We start from the raw sequence: 20,688 nt of genomic DNA on the forward strand, positions 1-20,688 counted from the left end.
TCCTTCTTGGTCCACCCCACACCATGCCTCTCTGACACTGAAGGACTCTCCCAGACATCTCTTACCAGAGTCATGCCTGGCCCAAAGTGCAGTTTCTTTGTGCCTGGCTGCTAACTGCCAGCCTCCCCAGCCACTGTACTAAGTATATGGGCTCAAATAAGGAACTGGTTTTGGGCTGGGATTAGAGATAGAAATCCTTCTTGGGCCACCCCACACAATGCCTCTGTACCACCAGGGGACTCGCAGACATCCCTAATCAGAGTCTTGCCTGGCCCAAAGCGCAGCTTGGCTGTGTCAGGCTGCCAACTGACAGCCTCCCTTGCACACTGTAATAAGTATATAGGTTCAACTAAGGAACTGGGTTTTTGGCTGGAAAACTTTTTGGGGCCGGCCCACACCATGCTTCTGTGGCACCGGGGAACACTCCCAGAGTACTCTGACAAGAGTCCAGCCTGGCCTAAAGCGCGGTTTGGTCATGCTGGGCTGCCAACTGACAGCCCCCCATTCCCAAAGTGTGGGTTGTTTCTGCTGGGTTGCTAAATGACACCCGTCCCCGCCATGCCAACTACATTAAGAATAATGGCCCGAATAAGGAACTGGCTTTTGGGCTGGGATTATGGCTGGAAATCCTTCTTGGGCTACTCCACAACTTGCCTCTGTACCACCAGGGGACTATCCCAGACATCCATGATCAGAGTCTTACCCGGCCCAAAGCACAGTTCGGCCATGCCAGGCTTCCAACTGACACCCTCTCCCCCTACCCCTCCAGCCACTGTACTAAGTGTATGGGCTCTGTAACAAGCGGGTGTCCCAGGGCCAGTCAGTCATTGGCCTGCCTACTTGTTTCTGGGCTAACCACCTGCCGTTTTCTCCTGCCATGCCTTGATGATGATGATGATAATGATTATATGATGTTAATCAGGCAGGAGGCTGCCCATGTACTTGCCCTGATGCCAAGGACTGATACACATAGCTCCGACCTCCCCTTACTGTGTCCCATGCTTTGCAGATGGCATCCATGGCCTAGCACCCGGCCGACTCGTATTCCTTTGGGCTCTTAGCCCCCTATCATTACTGTCCAGCTCCCAGTCTGGCTCAGGACCCTCATCATCTCCTTAACTCAATGCTCCCAGCCCCTACCATTTATTCTGGGCTCCAAACCCTGTCTCTGGGCTCCAAGCCCCATCTCTGGGATCAGGGCTCCAAGCCCCAGCCCCTGCCCTCCCTGAGCTATAATCCTTTATCCCCTTGACCCAGGAGCTCTACTCATAGCTCCTACCTCCCTGGAGCCTCATTCCCAGATCCCTAGTGCAGCCTCAGAGCTCAACTGTGAATTTGGGTGCTGCCTCAGGTCCCCCTACCTGACCTGGGCCCTGCTTCAGCACTCACAGTGAGTCTGGGCTCCCCCTGCTTGGTCTTACTACCCACCAGGGATGTGGGGGCTGGGGTTATAAGGTGCCCCTTACTCGCCTTTCACTGGCAAGGTGACTGGCCTGGCATTTCCAGGGACTACCCTACCATGGGCTGCCCCACCAGACCATCCTAGTCCAGCAGGGTATAGTTTTCTATTGTACCCAGGACAGGGAACCTCCTTCCATCCCCGTAGCCCACCCCAGACCTCCAAGGTGTTGTGAGCAGCAGCTCCAGCCAGTGATGTCCTTCCGGCTGCCAGCAGCAGACTACTGGCTCTGCTGTTTAGGGCCCTGCTCTTATAGGAAACAGCTGGGCCCTGTTCTCAATCAGGCAGTCCTGCCTAACTGGAGTTGCCACCAGCTGCAGGCTACATAGCTGCTGCCCACGCATATGTGAGTAACAGAGCATACTTTGTGCTCTGTTACAGGCTCAAATAGGGAACTGATTTTGGGCTGGGATCAGAGATGGAAATCCTTCTTGGACCACCCTACACCATGCCTCTGTGGCACTGAGGGATCCTCCTGGACATCCTTGACCAGGGTCTTGCCCAGCCCAAAGTGCGGCTTGGTCCTGCCAGGCTCCAATTTACTCCCCATCCTTGTGTGCTATTTAAGGAGCTGCCCTTCTGTTGGGATCATGGGGCAAAACCTTCTTGGAATCATGTCAAAACACATCCCTGCTACCAAGGGAACCTCCTAAAGAAATCTGGGCATGTGCTTGACCCAATGCATGTTTTTGAGTGTGAGCCTGCCAGTTGACACTCAGCCTTTAAGACTGTATATTACTTTTCTACCAGGCACTGGACAGCAGGAAGAATGGTTGCATGCAAATATAGGGCACTTATACACATGGTGGACCTCTGCTCTGATGCATGGTATTTAGCACCTGTCAAAGCAGACTTGATTAATCAAGCCTGCTGGCAGTCTGCTGGAGTGTGCTTATTAGTGTGCTCCACCAGCTTCCACATCATGTGTATTCACTGTGCCTGCATTTCAGAACAGCAGCGGGGGTACTTTAACTAAAGGTCATTGAACAAGATTTAGTTAAAGTGTCCCCATCGCTATTATTAAGCATGGAATGCTGAATACACGTGACGCTGCAGACACTTTAATTAGAGTCAGAGCCATTCGAATTAAAGTGTCACCCCACACTCCACCCCGGAGCATGTGTATAGATGCTTCTAGGGATTTTTCACCATCTTTTCATGTTTACCTTCAGCTGCCACCCAGAAGCTTAGTAAAGTAACTTAGAACTGGGTGTTGTAATTTAAAGAAACCTGCTCACTCACTAGCAAATATTAAATTAAAACAAGTTTATTACAAGGGAAAAGGGAAACAGTGGTACTCCCTAAGCAAAACCTTAACTATTAACCTTTAACTGTAGCTCAGAACTGATCACAGTCACAGTCAGTGGCAAACCAACCTGGGGAGCTCCCTCTTAGCCTGCTCACTTGAGAAGGGAGTCTCACCCAGGGCTGCCATCCAGAGGCTCTACCACCTGCACTGGCTTAATAGTAAGTTTTGGGTAGGAAAGACCACCACAGAGACTCTGTTGCTCCCCACTGTCAGGGGCTCATAGACTTATAAAAGCATAGAGAAGTAGGGTTGGAAAGGGCCCCTAGAGGTCGCCCAGTCCAATCCCCTGCCTCAGGCAGCTTCATCCCTATGCAAACCATCCCATTTAACCATATATCATAGACCTAACACCCAAACCTGCCACAAGTAAAGCAGGGGAACTATGGGAGCAACTGTCCTGCATTTATGAAATGTTATCAATATATGCTCCAGAGATTCCCAGGTAGAGGCCACACCTTCGCTATAGAAGGCGGCAAAAACTCCCACAGTCCATATGCCAACTTGACCATGGGGTAAAAGTCCTTCTTGATCCCAAATACAGCAATCAGTCTGATCCTGAGTGAAGGGCAAGACCCTCTAGCCAAGACTCTCTGACTTTGCTCCTAGCAGGAGAATCAGCACATTCCAGTTCAAGTCAAGCATATATATTCTCAGCAGGGAACTTGAGGACCTCCTACGCCAGCACACGAGGCCATTTTGTTTGGCACGCCATGGCCAGCCCCGGCCCCGGCTCTGGGTAGCTGCCCAAGGTGCACGCGGAGTCACCACCAGCATGGAGCTGATGCCAGAGCTGTGGAGCCTGGTGTGGCTGTTTGCAGCCTGCCTGCTGCTTGCTGCAGCTGCCTAAACAGCTGGGCTGGGCTCTGAAGCCCAGTCACCAGCCCTATACCAGGAGCGGGGGAGAGATGGGGTTGCTCAGGCCCCTTCCCCACCGCCCGCTCCAATGCCCGGGTGCACACGCTGGTACAAAGCTGATGCCGGGGCTCTGGAACCCAGCACAGCTGTTTGCAACCTCCCAGCTGCAGCCAGCCCTGGCTCTGGGTAGCTGCTGCAAAAAACGTTGCCTACCCCTGTCCTACACCTAAAAAGAGAGACTTATAAAGGATGGAAGGCTGGAATCACCACCAAGGAGGAGTACTCAGCACTGGTCCATGCCTGCAGGGAGTGGACCAGGAAAGCCAAGGCTGCAACCAAACTCCATCTGGCTTTACATATCAAAGATAATAAAAAGTCCTTTTTCAACTATGTAGGGAGTCAGAAAAAAGCAAGTAACATTGGACCCCTGCTGAACAAAATGGGACAACTGATAACTGACACCCAAGAAAAAGTCAGTCTGCTTAATGGGTACTTCACATCAGTCTTTCATCAGCCCAAAGGCACCGCCTTGCCTAGCATAACATGGGACGGCCAGGGTGAGGGCGTATTTATATCCAGCATAGGTGTAGACCTGGTAAAGGAACACCTTGAGAGGCTGGACATCAAGTCAGCTGGTCCCGACAGATTACACCCTATAGTACTCAAGGAGCTGGCAGGTGTCATAGCCCAACCATTGGCAAAAATATTCGAAGGCTCGTGGTGCTCCTGAAGACTGGAAAAAGGCCAATGTGGTACCCATCTTCAAGAAAGGGCAGTGTTGCAGGACACTAGGGTGCCCTGCTCCTCTAAAAAGCTGAAATGGCTAGGGGAAGAGCCCTAGCAGTGAGTTGGAAGCCCCAGCTGTTGGTTACCAGGGGAGCCAGAATGAGCTAGTGGCCCACACTTGTCAGCAGTCAGCCGACTGAAAGGGGCAGAGCCTGGCTCATATATAAACCTGGGGCTGAGGCCAGGAAGGCAGTTTCCTGCCAGCAGCCAAGGGGAAAGGAGCTTTCCCAGAGCAAGCAAAGGGGAGAGGCCTGACTGCAGGTACAGCCCTGAGACTGGTGAGGGACGGAGCACCCTGGTGCGGCTTGAATAATGTTATAGCCAGGGGCTAGAATTTATGTTATAGCCCAGGGGCTCGTGTTTTGTTTACTGTTTAAGACCGGTGGTTTGGGTGAGGATATTAGGGGATGGAGGAGGCCTCATAGGGGACCCACGGCAGTGTGGGGACCCAAGCGCCAAAGAGGGCGCAGCATTTGGGGGTGCACCGACCCCAGCGCCAGAGAGGGTGCAGCACTTTGCAGGGCTGCGGAGAGCCCGAGCGCCAGTGGAGGCACAGTGTAAGACAGGGCCACGGAGAGCCCGAGCACCAGTGAAGACGTGGAATGAAACAGGGCTGCGGAGGGCCCAGGGAGGACAAGGCAGCCAAATTACAACAAGGCCCAGACCAAACAACATCAGTACCATCTGCGAGGCTTGTAAAGTGGTGGTTGGAGCCATGCATAGCCCATGAGGCTAGGGTGCCCCAAAACACCCGTTGTGCCATCTATCTTGGAGCAGGACCCACCAGGGGTCCGGGAGTCCATGGGGTCAGAGTGTACAGCAAATCGTATCCAAGAGGACATAAAGGCAGCCTCCCATATATATATATTTTCCATCAAAGATGTGGTAGGCAAGAATCGAGGGTGCCCTTTGGGCCAACTTGGCATGGTAAGGGGGCCTTGGGGAGCTTAGGGCCATCCTGCAGGACTCTGTTCCATGACAGGCAGAAAATAGATCCTGGGAGTTACAGGCAAATCAACTTGACCTCAATCCTCGGTAAGATTCTGGAGAAAATTATCAAAGAGGCCCTTCTTGGTAAGCTGGCTGATGGTAACATCCTGACTGACAGCCTGCATGGGTTTGTCACAGGTAGGTCTTGCCTGACCAATCTTGTCTCCTTCTATGACCAGGTGACATATCACCTGGACAGGGGAGGAGAGATTGACATCATATATCTGGACTTTAAGAAAGCCTTTGATCTGGTGTCCTTATGATCTCCTCATGGAAAAATTGGCCAACTGTGGCCTTGGCTACACCACAGTTTGATGGTTGGGAAATTGGCTCCAAGGTCAGACCCAGAGAGTAGTGGTCAATGGTAGGGAATCACTATGGTGCTTTGTGACCAGCAGTGTCCCCGAAGGCTCTGTCCTTGGACCGGTTCTCTTTACCATCTTTATCAACGATGTGACCATTGGTGTCAGAAGTGTACTGACCAAGTTCGCCGATGACACTAAACTTTGGGGCATAGCGTCCACACCTGAGGACAGGCTAGTGATCCAGGCTGACTTGGATAAGATTAGTTAATGTGTGGATACAAACCTGATGATGTTCAATACAAAAAATGCAAAGTACTCCACCTCGGGGGGGAAAAAACCCTGCAGCACGCTTATAGGCTCAGTAGTGCTACGTTCGCTAGCACCACAGCTGAAAGAGACTTGTGGTCATGATTGACCACAAGATGAACATAAGCCACCAATGTAATGTCGCTGCTGGTAAAGCAAATAAAACTGTGATGCTTCTCAAGTAAATCTCAAGTAAACCTCACTCGACCTTGGTGAGCCCGCAGCTGGAGTACTGCATTCAATTCTGGGCTCCACAATTCAAGAAGGATGTTGAGAAGCTTGAGAGAGTCCAGAGGAGAGCCACGCATATAATCAGAGGGCGAGAAAATAGGCCTTATGATGAGAGGCTGAGAGCCAGGGGACTCTTCAGCCTAGAAAAGCACAGGCTCAGGGGTGACCTGGTGGCTGCCTATAAGTACATAAGGGGTGTGCATCAGGATCTGGGGGAATGTCTGTTCACCAGAGTGCCCCAAGGGATAACAAGGACCAGTGGTCAGTTACTCCTCCATGACCATTTTAGGCTGGACATAAGGAAAAACTTCTTTACTGCCCGAGCCCCCAAGGCATGAAATAGACTCCCTCCAGAAGTGGTGCAGGCACCTAATCTGAACTCATTCAAGAAATGTTTGGATGCTTATCTTACTGGGATCCTTTGACTCTAGCTGACTTCCTGCCCCTTGGGCAGGGGGATAGACTCAATCTTACAAGGTCCCTTCCAGCCCTAATGTCTATAAAGTCTATAAAGTCCCCAGCCTTAGCTGTAGCAGCACTCAGTGCCTTTGAAGCAGGCTTAAAAACACCCTGACACATGTAAATCATCCCTAACCAGTAGCTGTCCAACCTCTTCTTGACACCTCCAGTGGTGGAGAGTCCACAACTTCCCTGGGCGTCTATTCCACTGCCTCACTGTTTTCACAGTGAAGAAGTTTTTCTCGCTATCCAAACAAAATTTACTTTGCTGCAGCTTCTGTGTCTTCCTCTTTGCAAGGTTTGCCGCCCTTCTCCTGGGCTTCTTACCACCTATGACAGCCAAAGTAGCAAGAACTGGCTAGTGAGGGCCACATAAGAGTTACCATGACTTGATGCTGTAGAGCATTGCTAGGGTTTGATGCTAGGAAGTGCTGCTGTGGCTGCCACCTCCAGGGGTCTCCATTGCTCTGCTAGGGGTCTCCATTGCTCCCTTGGGGGTCTCCACCACTCCTCCACGCCACTGGGGAGGAGAGGTCTGCTGCTCGTCCATGCTGCCAGAGGGTGGCTGTGGGGGTGTCAGTTGACAGCCTGGCATGGCCAAGCCACACTTTGGGCTGGGCAAGGCTCTGGTCAGAGATGTCTGAGAGAGTCCCCCACTGGTACTGAAGCCTGGTGTGAGGTGGCTTAAGAAGTATTTCCAGCTGTAATCCCAGCCCAAAGGCCAGTTACTTATTTGAGTCCATATACTTAATACAGTGGGAACCGGGGGCTGTCAGCTGTCAGCCTGGCAGGGCCACACTGTGCTTTGGACCTAGCAGGACTGTGGTCAGGGTTCTTTGGGACAATCCCCCAGTGGGATCAACAGGAAGTTTTGGGGTAGCCCAAGAAGTATTTTGCCCCATAATCCCATCCCAATCTGATCTTTTAAAGCTCTGTACTTGATGCAGGGTATGATTCTACATATTAATTAGTAAATATGAATAGCTAATTAAATTATCTCTTTTGAATGTGTAATTCATTAATGACAAGCTTTTACTGGGTATAGATTAGCTTTGAAAAAGGAATCAGAAATAAGGAACCAACTTCAGCCTTGTGCATTTCTCTCCCCTCACAACCTGGGACTGTCCTGTCCCTTCAGGGCCCTGCCACACATTCAGATTAAAGCGGTCTAGAAATGGGCTAGAAACGTGGCACATCCCAAGCACTGACTTTGCAGTTGGCTGACTCCTGGTATAACTGGGTGGACACTTGTGGTGGGATAATTCCACTGCATGTGTGGCCTGTCTGCATTTATTGAGTGACTGACTGGTAAACTGTATAATGTATGTAATACGTGGCAGGGACCTCTAAGGAGGAATCTTTTAAAGCTCTTGTCTGTGACCTCAATTCTCTCCCTCTTGGGAGTGTGTATGCTTCAGTTGGCCTCCTGGTGAATTATAGCAGTGGTTCTCAAACTTTTTAGATGTGAGGCAACCCTGGGTGGACTTGAGGGTACCCTCAGAAAATGCCAGCTCTTAGCTCTCACTCTTCTTTCAACTACAGAAAAAAAATAGAGCAATTCTGTTGCAAACAACTCGGAACACCTACAGCTGTGGATTTCTATTTGAAATCTCTGGGTTTCACTTGTGAATCATGTTTGCATACCTAATAGTGCTAACATGGTGTGGCACTCCACCTCGACACCCGTGAAAGACTTTCAAGGTTAAGAATCACAGTGAGGCACTGGGTCTGAACAGCGAAAGAGGAAACTACTTTCTGCTCATAACCAGTGCCCCACCTGTTTGTTGCACACAGCTGGCTGTATTTAATTTTCCCTAACAAATTCAAATACACATTTCCATTCACCCTCCCTTGGTTCTTTCCTCTTGCCCTGTCAGTCTCAGAGGGCACATCTACACATTCGTTAATGCACTATAATTATGGCACATTAAGTTAGTATCTGTAATAATCCTCCCTATTTTTAAATGGAAAAGGCTGTACAACAAGTAGTTAAAGAAACTGTGTTCAGTGTGAAAACAGTTTGGTATCATTTTAGTGTTAAATATAGTGGGGGAGTTTAATAAAATAGAATGGCTTAGTCAGGGTTGATCCTGTCTTGAGGAAGAATTTGGACTAGAAGATGTCCTGGAGTCCCTTTCAACCCTTTCTTTCATGATTCTATGAAAGTATTAGCCATTAAAGCAGGGGTGGGCAAAATACAGCCAATCTATCTGGCCCCTGGGGCCCCTAAAATTTTTTTTGAAAATTAAAATTGATCTGTCCTTGGTTCCTGTCAAAAATGACAGGAACCAGCGGCAGTAGGACCCAGGGGAATCCTCAGCAGGCTCCTGCAACAGCAGGGGCTTCTGGCCTGGGACCGTGTGGCTCCTCCAGCACCAGAACCTCAAGTGGGGGGGGAAGGGGGGAAGGCAGGGAAGGAACTAGTGTGGAGCGCATGGAAAAGGGGCCCCGCCCCGTGGCTAGTACTCCCTTCTGCAGCTGCTTGCAGCGCACGAGGCTGTACTGAGCAGGCACAGGCAGCCCCATGCGGGCTGCGAGCAACTGCAGTGCGGGGTGCCGGCCACAGGGCGGGCAAGGGGCCGCTTTTCCCCTGCGCTCAGCACCAGCTTGTAACCCAGCCCCATGATGGCTCTGGGCTTGCCCATCGGGGCTGTGCCACGGCAGCAGCAGCTGTGGCTCCCTTGCTTGCCGCGCTGGGCAGTGTTTGCTGCTGCTGCCCGCCCAGAGCTCAGGCTGTGGTAGGCTGCGGTGAGGCTGCTACCACTGCCTGTGTGCTGCCCAGTGCGTGAGCTCCAGGCAGGCAGCAGCAGTAAACACTGCCCAGCGCAGCAACTGGGGGGACCACAGCTGCTGTGGCGCAGCCCCAATGGGTGAGCCCGGAGCCAGCACAGGGCCCAGGTTGGCACCAGGGCTAGGTTACAAGCTGGTGCTGAGTGCGGGGGAAAAGCAGCCCCTCACTCACCCTGTGGCTGGTGCCCCATTCTGCAGCCTCTTGCAATTCGCGTGGTGCTGCCTGTGGCTGCTCAGGATAGCCCCACACAGGCTGCAAGCAGCTGCAGTAGGGAGCGCAGGCCACGGGTTGGGCAAGGGGCTGCTTTTCCCCACACTCTGCACCAGCTTGTTCCCTGCCAGGAAACACCGGGTCGGGGCTGTGTGCTGCCCCCCGCCTGTACCACAGGGCTCAGTGGGCACTGGGAGTGAGCAGGTGTGGGAGCACAGGGACCACATCACTGTCCCAGGGCCAGCGCCAGCAGAGCTCAGAGCAGGGTGGCAGGGGTACAGGGTCCCGGCCAGCAGGGGCTCTATGGAGCTGGGCCAGCTCCCTGCTCTCCCTGCTGGTGCAGCCCAGCCCAGCTCCACAGACCCCTGCCAGCCTCTGCCCTGCTCTGGGCCCCACTGGTGCTGGTTGTGGGACATTGGTCCCAAGACATTGGGACATTGGTCCCAAGATGGTGACCAGGGGGCGAGGCACCTGTCAAGGAGCGGGGCTACCCATGCAGCCCTCGACCACTTGCCAAAGCTAGGTAAGCGACCCTCCACCTGAAATAATTGCCTGCCCCTGCATTAAAGGTACATTGTAAAGACCCTTGTAAAAATCAGTGTCTTTTCTAATTACCTAAGATTATTAAAACTAATCAAATTTAGCAAAAATCTACTTTATATTGTAATATTTACTTTTTCTATAGTCTGGCTTTGAGTGTTACTAGACTGGTCCAGGTCAAAAGTGGTCCCAGTAGCTCCTTCAAACACACCAATTCTTTGTTGCATAGTGATGCTTTTTTTACAAACAAGGTTCCAACCTGCCTCTCTGAAAGTTCATAGTTCATAATAAGAGGAGAAGAGAAGAGAAGCTGGCCTCAGGGATCATGGGGAAACACATAAAGCAGCAGGGAAGTATCTTCAGGGGAGAAGAGTGTTAAGTAACAGGATATGTTGTCAGAGAGAGAGGAAGAGATATGTACCAGGTGCTGAAGACATAAGTGCAGGAGAAGAAACAGGAGAAGATATGAACAGCAACAATGAAATTGTCATTAACTTTCTGTAAAAGAGCAAGCCATTGGCTTGCTAATATGCATGCATTTTTTTCATATAAGCAACTGTCGTAACCATTACAGAACCCCCTGGCAGATCTTATACTTAAGATGCAATTCCCTTATTTACTCAAATGCAAAATGAGTTCCCCCCCCTCCCCTCCCTTCCCCCCCCCCCGCCCCCGGTTGGTGTAGTGGGGGAAAAAAGATCATCTTATAATTGCTTACTATGAAATCTCACTAAATACATTGTCTGTCATTACACTGCTGTCAAAAGCAGCATGTGCTCAGCAGTGGAAACCAACTGCGAACTAGATTAAAAGAAGCCAATACTGAGCCTGACTATAAAATACATTACCCACACTAGGCCAATATGCTGACAAGATTCTACCACAAAAATAGGTTAGTGCAGCCTATTAAGTGCAATCTTCCTCACCGCTGACTCTTTTTCAAGTCATAATGAGCCACAACATTGCATACAGTTCACCCAGACAGTTCAGTCACTCTGTTGCCTACTCTGTCAGCCTGGTGCATATGGTTAGTGTGGCCCTGTCCTCCAGGTTGCCCTGTTCCTCGTCTGCATATACATTTTTGGAGCTTCCTAGAGATGTGAACGGTTAAACAATTAATTGTTTAATCGAAAAGCTCAGCGATAACTGGTTAACTTACTTTATTGTTTAACATGGGGCAAGGCACAGTCTATCTGGGAAGGGGGTAGAAGGAAAGCTCAGCAGGAACCAGGAGGCAGCAGGGCAGGCAGGGAGGAAAGAACAAGGCGGGGGGGTCAGGGCAGGAGGAAGTACCCATAGCTTATGGCAGGGGTTGTCAAGTGGGGGTACGCATACCCCCGGGGGTACTTGGGAAGGCCCTAGAGGGTATGCGTGGGCAGGCAGGTGGGGATGGAGCACTGCCACCCACTACCCTGAGCTGCCGCCACCCAGGAGCAGGGCGGGGTGAGGACACTGGTGCCCCTCTGCGGGCCGCACAGGCGCCGCCCGGCCAGCTGGATGCAGAGAGGGGAGAGGGGGAAGATTGCACATGGTGGCAGCCACCGCCACCTACCACCCTGTGCTGCTACTGCTCTGCGTGTGGCCACTGCCACCCCTGCCACCCCTCCACTCTGCATCTGCCTAGGCACCACCCTGCCCCCTGCCCCCAGCTCCGCATCCGGCTGCCAGGGTTCACTTACTGAAAAAGGTTGAAAAACCCTGGCTTATGTGCCTAAAGAGGTAAATGGCAAGCAGCCTAATGACTTGTCAATTAAGCCAGCAGCTGCTCCTTCACAGGTGCTCCCTCCCTCCCAGTATGGGGCTAGCTGCTCAGGCCTCTGGCCCTACTGTGTTTTGGGCAGTGAGTCTTTTATTTTGCCGAAACGCACTCCATGTCCTGGGCCTCTAGACCTGGTGGGACACCTGCATGCCCTCACGCACTATTGGGACCTCTAGCAATCCAAACCACCAGTTAGAATATAAACTGAAAATCCATCTCCTGCCTTAACACAATGGATCTCGCCTTGGACAGAAAAGGTACATCGTCTCTTTAACTTGTCCAAGCCTGATTTGGGCAGTCCCGTCAGCAGCAGAACTGGCCAGTCCACTAAGGCAAATGAAGTAATTCTGGGCAACTCACCCCTGGGCTTCTTCTGGCCCAGTACCTAAAGTCCGATCCCAAGGTTCCTCAGCGCTATCCGTCTCTTTTGCCATCCTCTTGAGAGGGTGCTGTTCCTTCGCAGGGCTTCCTCCCATGGCTCTGTGTCACTGCAGTCACTGCTGCTGCATTCCTCTGCTGCCTCTGGAAGCCCTTATCTCTGTCTCCCCATTATCACCTGGGGACAATTACTCCCTGGCCCCCAGGTGATAGTCTTTCTAATTAACAGCTAATGAGCAGCTACCTGCCACATCTTATCTCACCTCCTTGTTTGCTCTCCCCTTCACCATTACCATGAATCTACTCTCCTTTCCTAAGAGAAGGCTTCCGCTACAAGTACACACACATGCTGAGTAGTGTTGAGCTTTGCGGTCATCAAATAAATGCTTTTACTCTGGAGGGGCCCAGTACAATGAACTATGCGGTAAATCACAAGCCTTTGATTTTGGACTAATGTCATGCATAGTTTGTACATAAGTAGGTGCCGAAGAGCTTCTCAAAAGTGTGTTAATGGAGCACCTATGCTAAAATTACAGTAGTTTCAAAAAAAAGGTAACTTGCATCAATTCTGGATAAACTAAGTGCATGGGTAATATATGCAAATTGCTACAACTGTGTCTAATGTTAAGATTATTGTTTTCAAATTCACTCCTTACCTCCACGTGCTCAGGGAGAACAGGGCCTGACGGTAAGGAGAGGGGGAAGGGGAAAGAGTTGGCAGGAAGCAGAGAGCAAAGGGCTACCTTACCCCCCGCCCCCCATTTACTTTCCCTGCTGTAGCAGTGGGAGGGGGACAAATTCAAGTCAAACCTCTGATAATTAGATTCTATACCTGGAGAATTATAACAATATATATAGAATCTATACAATATATGTAGATTCTATAATTCCATATATAGAATCCAATTATTGAAGGGTCATTTTATAATCACCTTCTATTTGATTAAATATGGTAACCAGTTAATCATATCTTAAATAGTAACTCAGCCACATGTTCAGACAAGTAATGTTGTCATGTAATATGTGTAATAATTTTGTGGCCGGTTTCCATTGCACCTTAAATTGAACATGTGCAGGCGGACCTTTAGACTGTGTGGGCAGACCTTGAGGGCTAGCTCCAGGCACTGTTTTCTGTACCTGGGCCTCTGTGTGGGCTGTCCTTTGCTGTTTTGTTGTATTGTTACCCCATTTCCCCCTAATCAGCGTTTATAAAAAGTCAAAAAAAATTGAACATGTGACAGTTTCCTGCCATGAAGCCCAGTGCCAGCTGCATGGTGGTGCTTGGTTGACAGCTCCCCCAGTCCCCGGACTGTACCGAAGTCTCTAGCTGGCTCCAGTGTGATCCAGGAGTTAGGACCCACAATCAACTGATGGTCCCAGGTTGAGAGAGTCTCATTTTGGCTCCAGTGCGGTCCTGGGACTGACAACAGTAATCAGCTGGTTGTGGCTTCCAGCCCAAGACCTAACAGGCATTTTTACACATGCTGCTGACGTGGTGCCGGGCTGTGCTAATTAAAAGTGCCCGCGCGTCATGTGTATCAGTGGCACAGCACATCTCCACGCTGGGAAAGTGGTGGTGGGGTGCTTTGAACTAAAGCACATCAAACGGGTTTTATTTCAATGCGGACTGGTGCCATTTTCTCAGCGCGGAGACATTCTGCGCCACTGATACACATGACGCCCAAGGCTGCCAGAGCGCGTCACTGCACATGCTCCAGTAGTCTCAATTAATTGAGTCTGCTCTGGCATGCTGGATTTCCAGTGTGTTGGAGCAGGCTCCCTGCATGTGTGTAATTGTCCAGTAGTTTCACTGGATACCTAACTTTCAACTTGCCAGTGGAGGGAGATCCTGGGTTCCCCCTCCACTGTCAAATAATAGTGGTGCAGTTAGGGCTTGATTTCTGATCCCAGAATCACGTGTCCTGCCATCCACATGTGGCATGGCAGGAGGCGTGATTCCTGGGATCAGGAAACAGATCACATTGCACCATTAAATGGACATGTGCCAGGCACCAGAGACATACAAATGTTATACAACAGTAAATGATGAGGAAAATTTCTTCCACATAATGTTTTGTTTCATAAGGAACAATGCTGCATTGGGATGAAGAACAAAATGCAGTATGCCTTTCTTGATTTATAAACTACTGGCTCAGCTACTTATATATTTTTATCCCTTCTGCTGTGTACACTAATGGGGGCCCAGAAAAAGCCAGTGTTCTGCACATATTTTTCCTTTACTGCTTGGCCTTTACAACAAATAATATGGTTTTGAAGTTTTAATATTGCGTTTAGGATTTTCATTCTATACATTTTACATTTCATTTACTGTTTTTTTCATCAGATCCGGGCTGTTACTGAAACTCGTGGGAATAGAGAAGGTGCAAGGGAGCTGCTGAGTATAATAGTGCAGAAGAAAAATTGGTTCTCTGCATTTTTGTCTGTCCTGCGTGAAACTGACCATGCAGACCTTGCAGATGATTTAAGTGGAAATACAGGAGGTAATCATGTTATTTTTCTAGTTTAAATGACGACTTCTTATTGTCTCTGCTTTTAGTTTCTGTTCTGAGGCTTAGACCAAATGGCATGGGTGACTGGTGCCTCCTGATCCTGGGGGGGCATCAACAACCAATCACCAACTTTGGGGGGGGGGGTCCATGGCACCCCCACATTCTCGGCGGGGACACTGGCCATTGCCCCCCACTCCCTGGCCAGCAGCAGTCAATTTCAGGGGGCTATGTGCCCCTCCTACACATCGCCTATGCTGAATGGACTTCAGTGGATCTCACCCAAGAGTTACAGGGTCAGGCACCTAATAACTTACTCCGTACATTTTTAAACATCAGGAAAAGGATTACTTCAAAATCAGAATACAATTTCCAACTTTACAGCCCACCTTTAACTTTTTTCACAATTCAGCATTTTTAAAATCCACTTAATTTTGCCTATGGAGTGATTCTGAAGATTATTTATGATAAATTCAAAACAGTATTTTCAAGTTTCTCATACAAATTTCTGCCTCTTAATAGCAGCAGATAATAATGAATGCATCCTCTTAAAGACAGAATTCAACATATCATCTTTGTGGACCATCAGAGGTCTCAGAAGAAGTTGAATAAATAAGCAAACAATTAGATTAGATTAAGCTGTTCATATAAATCAGGGGTATCAAACTCATCTAGCCCCATGATGGGGCTGGCTGTGGTCTGACTGCTGCAGGGCTGTGGCATGCAGCCCCAGAGCTGCTGCTCCATGTCTGTGATGCATGTGGTGGCCACTCTACCCTGCATGCTGCCTGCATGTCACTGCAACCCACAGGCTGCACTGGGGGCTGGATGATATCTGGCCTGTGGGCTGTATTTTTGACACCCCTGATATAAACTGAGAAAACTTGAAAAAGCTTCAGTGTTTTAGCTACTATTAACTTTATACTACTGTGGAATAAATTGTAATGTTCTGGGTTTGTCCTTTCTTAGTTGCTGACCAGGGGATTCTGTAACAAAAAAAAAAAGATAGAAGCAGCTCCTAAAAATGTATCCCATGTTTTATAACAGACCAAACAATATTTTAGAAGATTTGAGGTCTTTCAGAGGTTATTGGTTTGGTAACAAAGCTTTTGTTTTTTTATCACTTCTCTGTTTTTTCTGCCATAGCAGCTACAGTCTCCTTATTTGAAGAGTTGGGATACTATACTATGGGCATTTGTTTTTATCTGTGCAAACATTTCAGGACACTATTTTTTGTCAAAATGATTTGCCATTTCTGGTGAAAACATCAGTATATTTACATGCAGTGTAATCGTATTGAAAATACAAATACCACAAAGGACAAGTCTAAAAGAGACAGCGTTTGGTCTGAAAAGAGGACCACGCGGCAGGAAAAGACATAGGCACAAGCATTCAATTTTTTCTGTTTTATGAACCCACATTACAGTACAGGAAATCTGCTGTCATTTATGTTCCTCCAAACCTGTTGATTTTTCTAAGGCTATAGAAATGTATTGAAATTATGATCTAGCCCTTAAATTTTATTTTCAAATCTTAAAAAATCAAATGTCCCCCCCCCGAAATAGTGGCATTAAATGTTATGGACATATTGGGCACAGTTTCCATACTAAAATGAAAAGGTTACCTAAATCCCAAATTAGAAATCTTGAATCAACACTTAACCATGAAAAAAAAAGATATTCATCTCTCTGTGCTGAGGTAGTTGTGAAAAATTGCATGCAGATTAGACTTGCTATTTTAGTTGCCATTGTTTAGAGACAAGAGTCCAAATTAAAAAGATTATCATGAGTTTTGTAATGCAATATGTTTATTCCTGCTTTATAAACAGAGCATAAAGAAGATGAGCCAAAGCAACCAACAACTGCAAATGAAGAAATGGAAGTTCAAAATTCAATGTCTTCTGAAACGGCAAAGGAGCAAAAGCAAAACAATGAAGTGAATGATATCCTGTCCAGGGAAGACAGTTTGTTAGAAACACATCTTAAAGATACTCCTCTAGTTTCAGGTATCTCTAATAATTAGTATTTTGCATGACTTGATTCGGGAATTAAAAGTAGTTAAAAGCAAGATCTATAAAATATTATAGATTTCTTTGCTATGCTGCTAATGACTTCAGTGCACTCACTTGTGTGCTATTATTAAGGCTAACAAAGCAAGAACTGAAAAGGGGGAGCACTACTTTGGAGAAGTGGAGACTTCCCTGACTTTGCAGTAGCAGTAATACAAAGACCTGTTGATAAGTATTCCTCTATTGTGCACCAAATTCTGCAGCCTATTTCATATAAATTCAGCAAGAAGTATTTATACGTACCTTGGCAGTTGGACTGACTTAATAACAAACAGACAATGGGAAAATCTTTCAAGATCAGAGGGTCCATAAGCCATCTTGTGGCCCACTTCAGAATGGCTTGAGGGAACTGTAGCAGGCCCAGGCCCTGGGGCAGGACCAGGCCCCTGGGGTCCATGTGGCTTCTGCCCCACTCCAGCTCCTCAGGGTACTCTCCCTTTTCATCTCTTCTGCCATGCCTTGATGGGTTATTTTTATTGTAGAAGGAAGGCTGTACCCAGGTCCCAGAGTGAGCCCTAGCCTGGTTTGGCCAGCAGATCCCTCCCATACCCAGCTGATCCCTAGTCTTGTCCTCCAAGCCCTAAGTGGCACCTGTTACCTTAAGCACAATTCATGGCTTCCTGCCCCTACAACCATGCCAGTGCTTCAGAGATCACTCTGTATAGGTTTTGACTTTCTTAGTTTTAAGCCTACAAGTTACTCTGGCTGGGGGCTGGTAGCATAGGCCCACAGGCTCTTGCCTGGCCTTTCAGTCTCGGTCTCTTGTAGGTCTCAGGCCATCTCAGTTGCCCCCTCTGAGCTCAGGCTCCAGCTCTCTTGGCCTCAGCCTGCTTCTGTCTCATGCTTCTGCCCCTGTCTACTTGTCCATCCAATTGCCATGGGCAAGGCCCACCTGGCTATCTAATAGCCCCATTTTACAGGGGCTAATGAACAAATGAAACAGCTAAATTCTTAGGACAACTAATGAAAAAAAACAGGATAGGAGTGCCATGTGGGTCAAAGGGTCAAAACGTGAAAATGAGTGTGCCTGAGGGAGACACCAAGCAGAGCCCCCTGGGCTTCACTCACTGTCCTCAAAGGCATCCAAGGAGTCAGTGAACAGCGCCCACTGGTGCTCTGCCTGGATACGTGCATGGACAAGTGAGAGGAAAATGGCCCCGCAGTCTCCGGGCACCTTCCCAGCCAGAGCCTCCTTTCTGGTCAAGTACACGGCCCACTTGGCCAGGGTCAAGAGCAGGTTGACCAGAAACAAAGAAGTGGAGGGTGAAATTCAACCAGAACTTCAGGAGGAGGTTGTAGAGGTGGAGGGGCTACAGCCTGGCGTGCTCCAGGGTCATGTATGCCAGGGTCTCCCTCTGCCTGCATACTCACCATGGTGACGGCTCCGTGGAAGACTCACCAGCTGAGGTCGCCATTGGCTCATGGGATGAGGGTGGAGTATAGGCTCAGCCACTGAGGTGCCTCAGCCATGCCCTGGCTGAGTAGGTCCCGCCACTTGGTGTCTAGACGGGACGTGAGGGCAGCATGATGGATCGTGCGGCTCACGAGCATGTAGAGGTGGCGGCAATGGACAGTGGAAAAATGGACCAGTCTGGTGTCCTCCAGCTGGCTTTGCCCCTGACAGGTCTCAAAACCTGGTATGCCCCTCAGGCACTCCTATGGCTTCTTTTCTACCCCACAGCCATCTCCAGTCCTCCAGTATAAAACTAAAATAAAAATGGAAGCCACTGCTTTCCAGAAAAACTTCCAGAGTTCCCCTCTGGGTCATCATACCACTGCCAAGACACCTCCTCATTCTCTGGCTCTCTCAGGCCTGGGAGTACCTGTCATGGCCCACAGCTTTGACTCCCCACCAGCCTGAGCTGGCAGGAGCTCCTGTCCCCAAAGAGTTCAGGGCTGCACTGCTCCTCTGGCTCAGGGGCCCTGACTTATGTCTCCTAGGCTCCTCCCCTTCTGGCCAGGTGCCATCTTGACCAGCAGCAGGTGTGTCCCCTTAGCCTCCAGAGCAGCTTACTGCTATTTTTCTAGTCAAACTGTAGTAGCGCCCTTGCATCCTGCCAGAGCATTGCCCTATTGTCCTACTGTTAGGCAGCTAGCCCTGCAATAGGTACTCGCAGCCCTGGGGGGTCTAGCTGCCTACTGGCCTGCAGCTAGCCCAGCATCCTCTGTCTTCCCCCCACGTGGGGACATGCCTGCTGCAGCTTCTCTCTTCAAGTAACAGGAGCCCCTGGCTCCCTGTTGCAGAAACAAGGCCACAGTGATCCACACAGGATCATGTACTATCATGGTTGACTCATGGATGATTCAAAAGTATGCTTAATTAAGGAGCCCTTTACATCTGCTACAGATTTAGATGGAGCCCAAGTAATAATAGTAATCAAATTAAATCTTGCCTGCTTTGCTGAGATAAAATATTCCCAGTGATCAACTCAAATGAGCAAGGCTGAGTAGGAGTTGATTTTGAAAATTCCAAGCCATCAACGTATAAAACTAAATAGCTGCTTTTTTGTCTAACACGGTGGTTCCCAGCCTGTGGGCTGCATATGGCCCAATCAGCATACTTTTGTGGCCCATGTGACATCCTGTCATAATGTTTTTTAAATGGAGAAGAGATGAAGTATACGAGTCAGTCATTGTCACCTTGTATCATCTGTTGACACTTGTTGCTGTGTGAAGTGCATGTAACTATGGTGCAGCACAACACAGTGGAGAATTACAATGGACAGTGGTCTGAAAGACAGTTGTCAAAGCTGATTAAAACAGCTGTTGGCATAGCAGCTTCATTATCCTGAGATTTGCCTTTTTCATTCTTAAAATGATTTATGAAAATGAGCAATTTTAAAGAGAATGTTATACTTCCAACCTTTAAAAATCCAAATTCATTTTGGAAAATGATTACTTTATATTTTCATTTCTCTTTTAATGGATACTATCAAGTGAGGACTTTGTAATGAATACTGTCATTTGCAATTGGGATAATTATCTACAAACACTTTGTCAATCCATACCACATTCTCTGCTGCCTGCTTGTCTTTCAGTAAAAAAAAATTGTTGATAGGGGTACATGTAGAATGGATGCTCGGCATTTTAATTTGACCTCCCTACTGTCTTTTTACATGGAAAGTGAAAATGAGAGAAAGTCAACTTAATATTCAGAGATGGATTTCCACTAATATTATATTTAGTAGGTTGTCTTGAAAAATCTCTGAAAAAGGAGTGTAATTGATAAATTTTACTCTATCATTAGAAAGAATGTTCTGCATTTTTTAATAGAGCATAGCAGTTAGAAATTTATATAAAGTATATGTTCTAATTTTTGGCTACACTTTGACAGATGTATTGCTCTTAAAGCTACGCCAAAAAATCCACAGGCAGTAGATGGAAAGAGGAACAAATATTGTCTGTACCTGGGATATAGAGCTTTTTTTGTACAGTCACTGATTTGGCCACCTTGAAGGCCAGTATGGAATGGTTGAGCATCTCCTTCCAGGTTGCTGTAACCAGGTGTTCACAGCATAAAACACCATCAAAGATTGCATTCCTAGTAGTGGTTTTAATACGGAAGACAGATCAAGACTGGAGACTGAACTACCCATAAGATCAAGATTAGAGCTTCCACTTCAGCTTTATATTTATTTTGTTCTGTGGACAAGAAGAGGCCCAGTTATTGTTAAGTAGCCTTTCAAGGGCCCTAAAACTTGCTAAAAAGAGAGCAAGATACAATTCTGTTTCTAC

At 48.4% G+C, this 20,688-nt stretch overlaps 1 protein-coding gene across 1 annotated transcript in view; it reads left to right on the plus strand.

Annotated features, from left to right (window-relative positions):
- IFIH1 (interferon induced with helicase C domain 1) overlaps positions 1-20,688 on the plus strand; it is a 65,234-nt gene that overhangs the window by 3,181 nt on the left and 41,365 nt on the right. Inside the window, exons 2-3 of the mRNA XM_006277996.4 lie at positions 14,723-14,879; positions 16,714-16,890. Coding sequence (XP_006278058.2) covers positions 14,723-14,879; positions 16,714-16,890 — 334 coding nt within the window. The remainder of the gene's footprint in view (positions 1-14,722; positions 14,880-16,713; positions 16,891-20,688) is intronic.

Source organism: Alligator mississippiensis, chromosome 4, assembly GCF_030867095.1.
Source record: "Alligator mississippiensis isolate rAllMis1 chromosome 4, rAllMis1, whole genome shotgun sequence".
Taxonomy (NCBI): domain Eukaryota; kingdom Metazoa; phylum Chordata; order Crocodylia; family Alligatoridae; genus Alligator; species Alligator mississippiensis.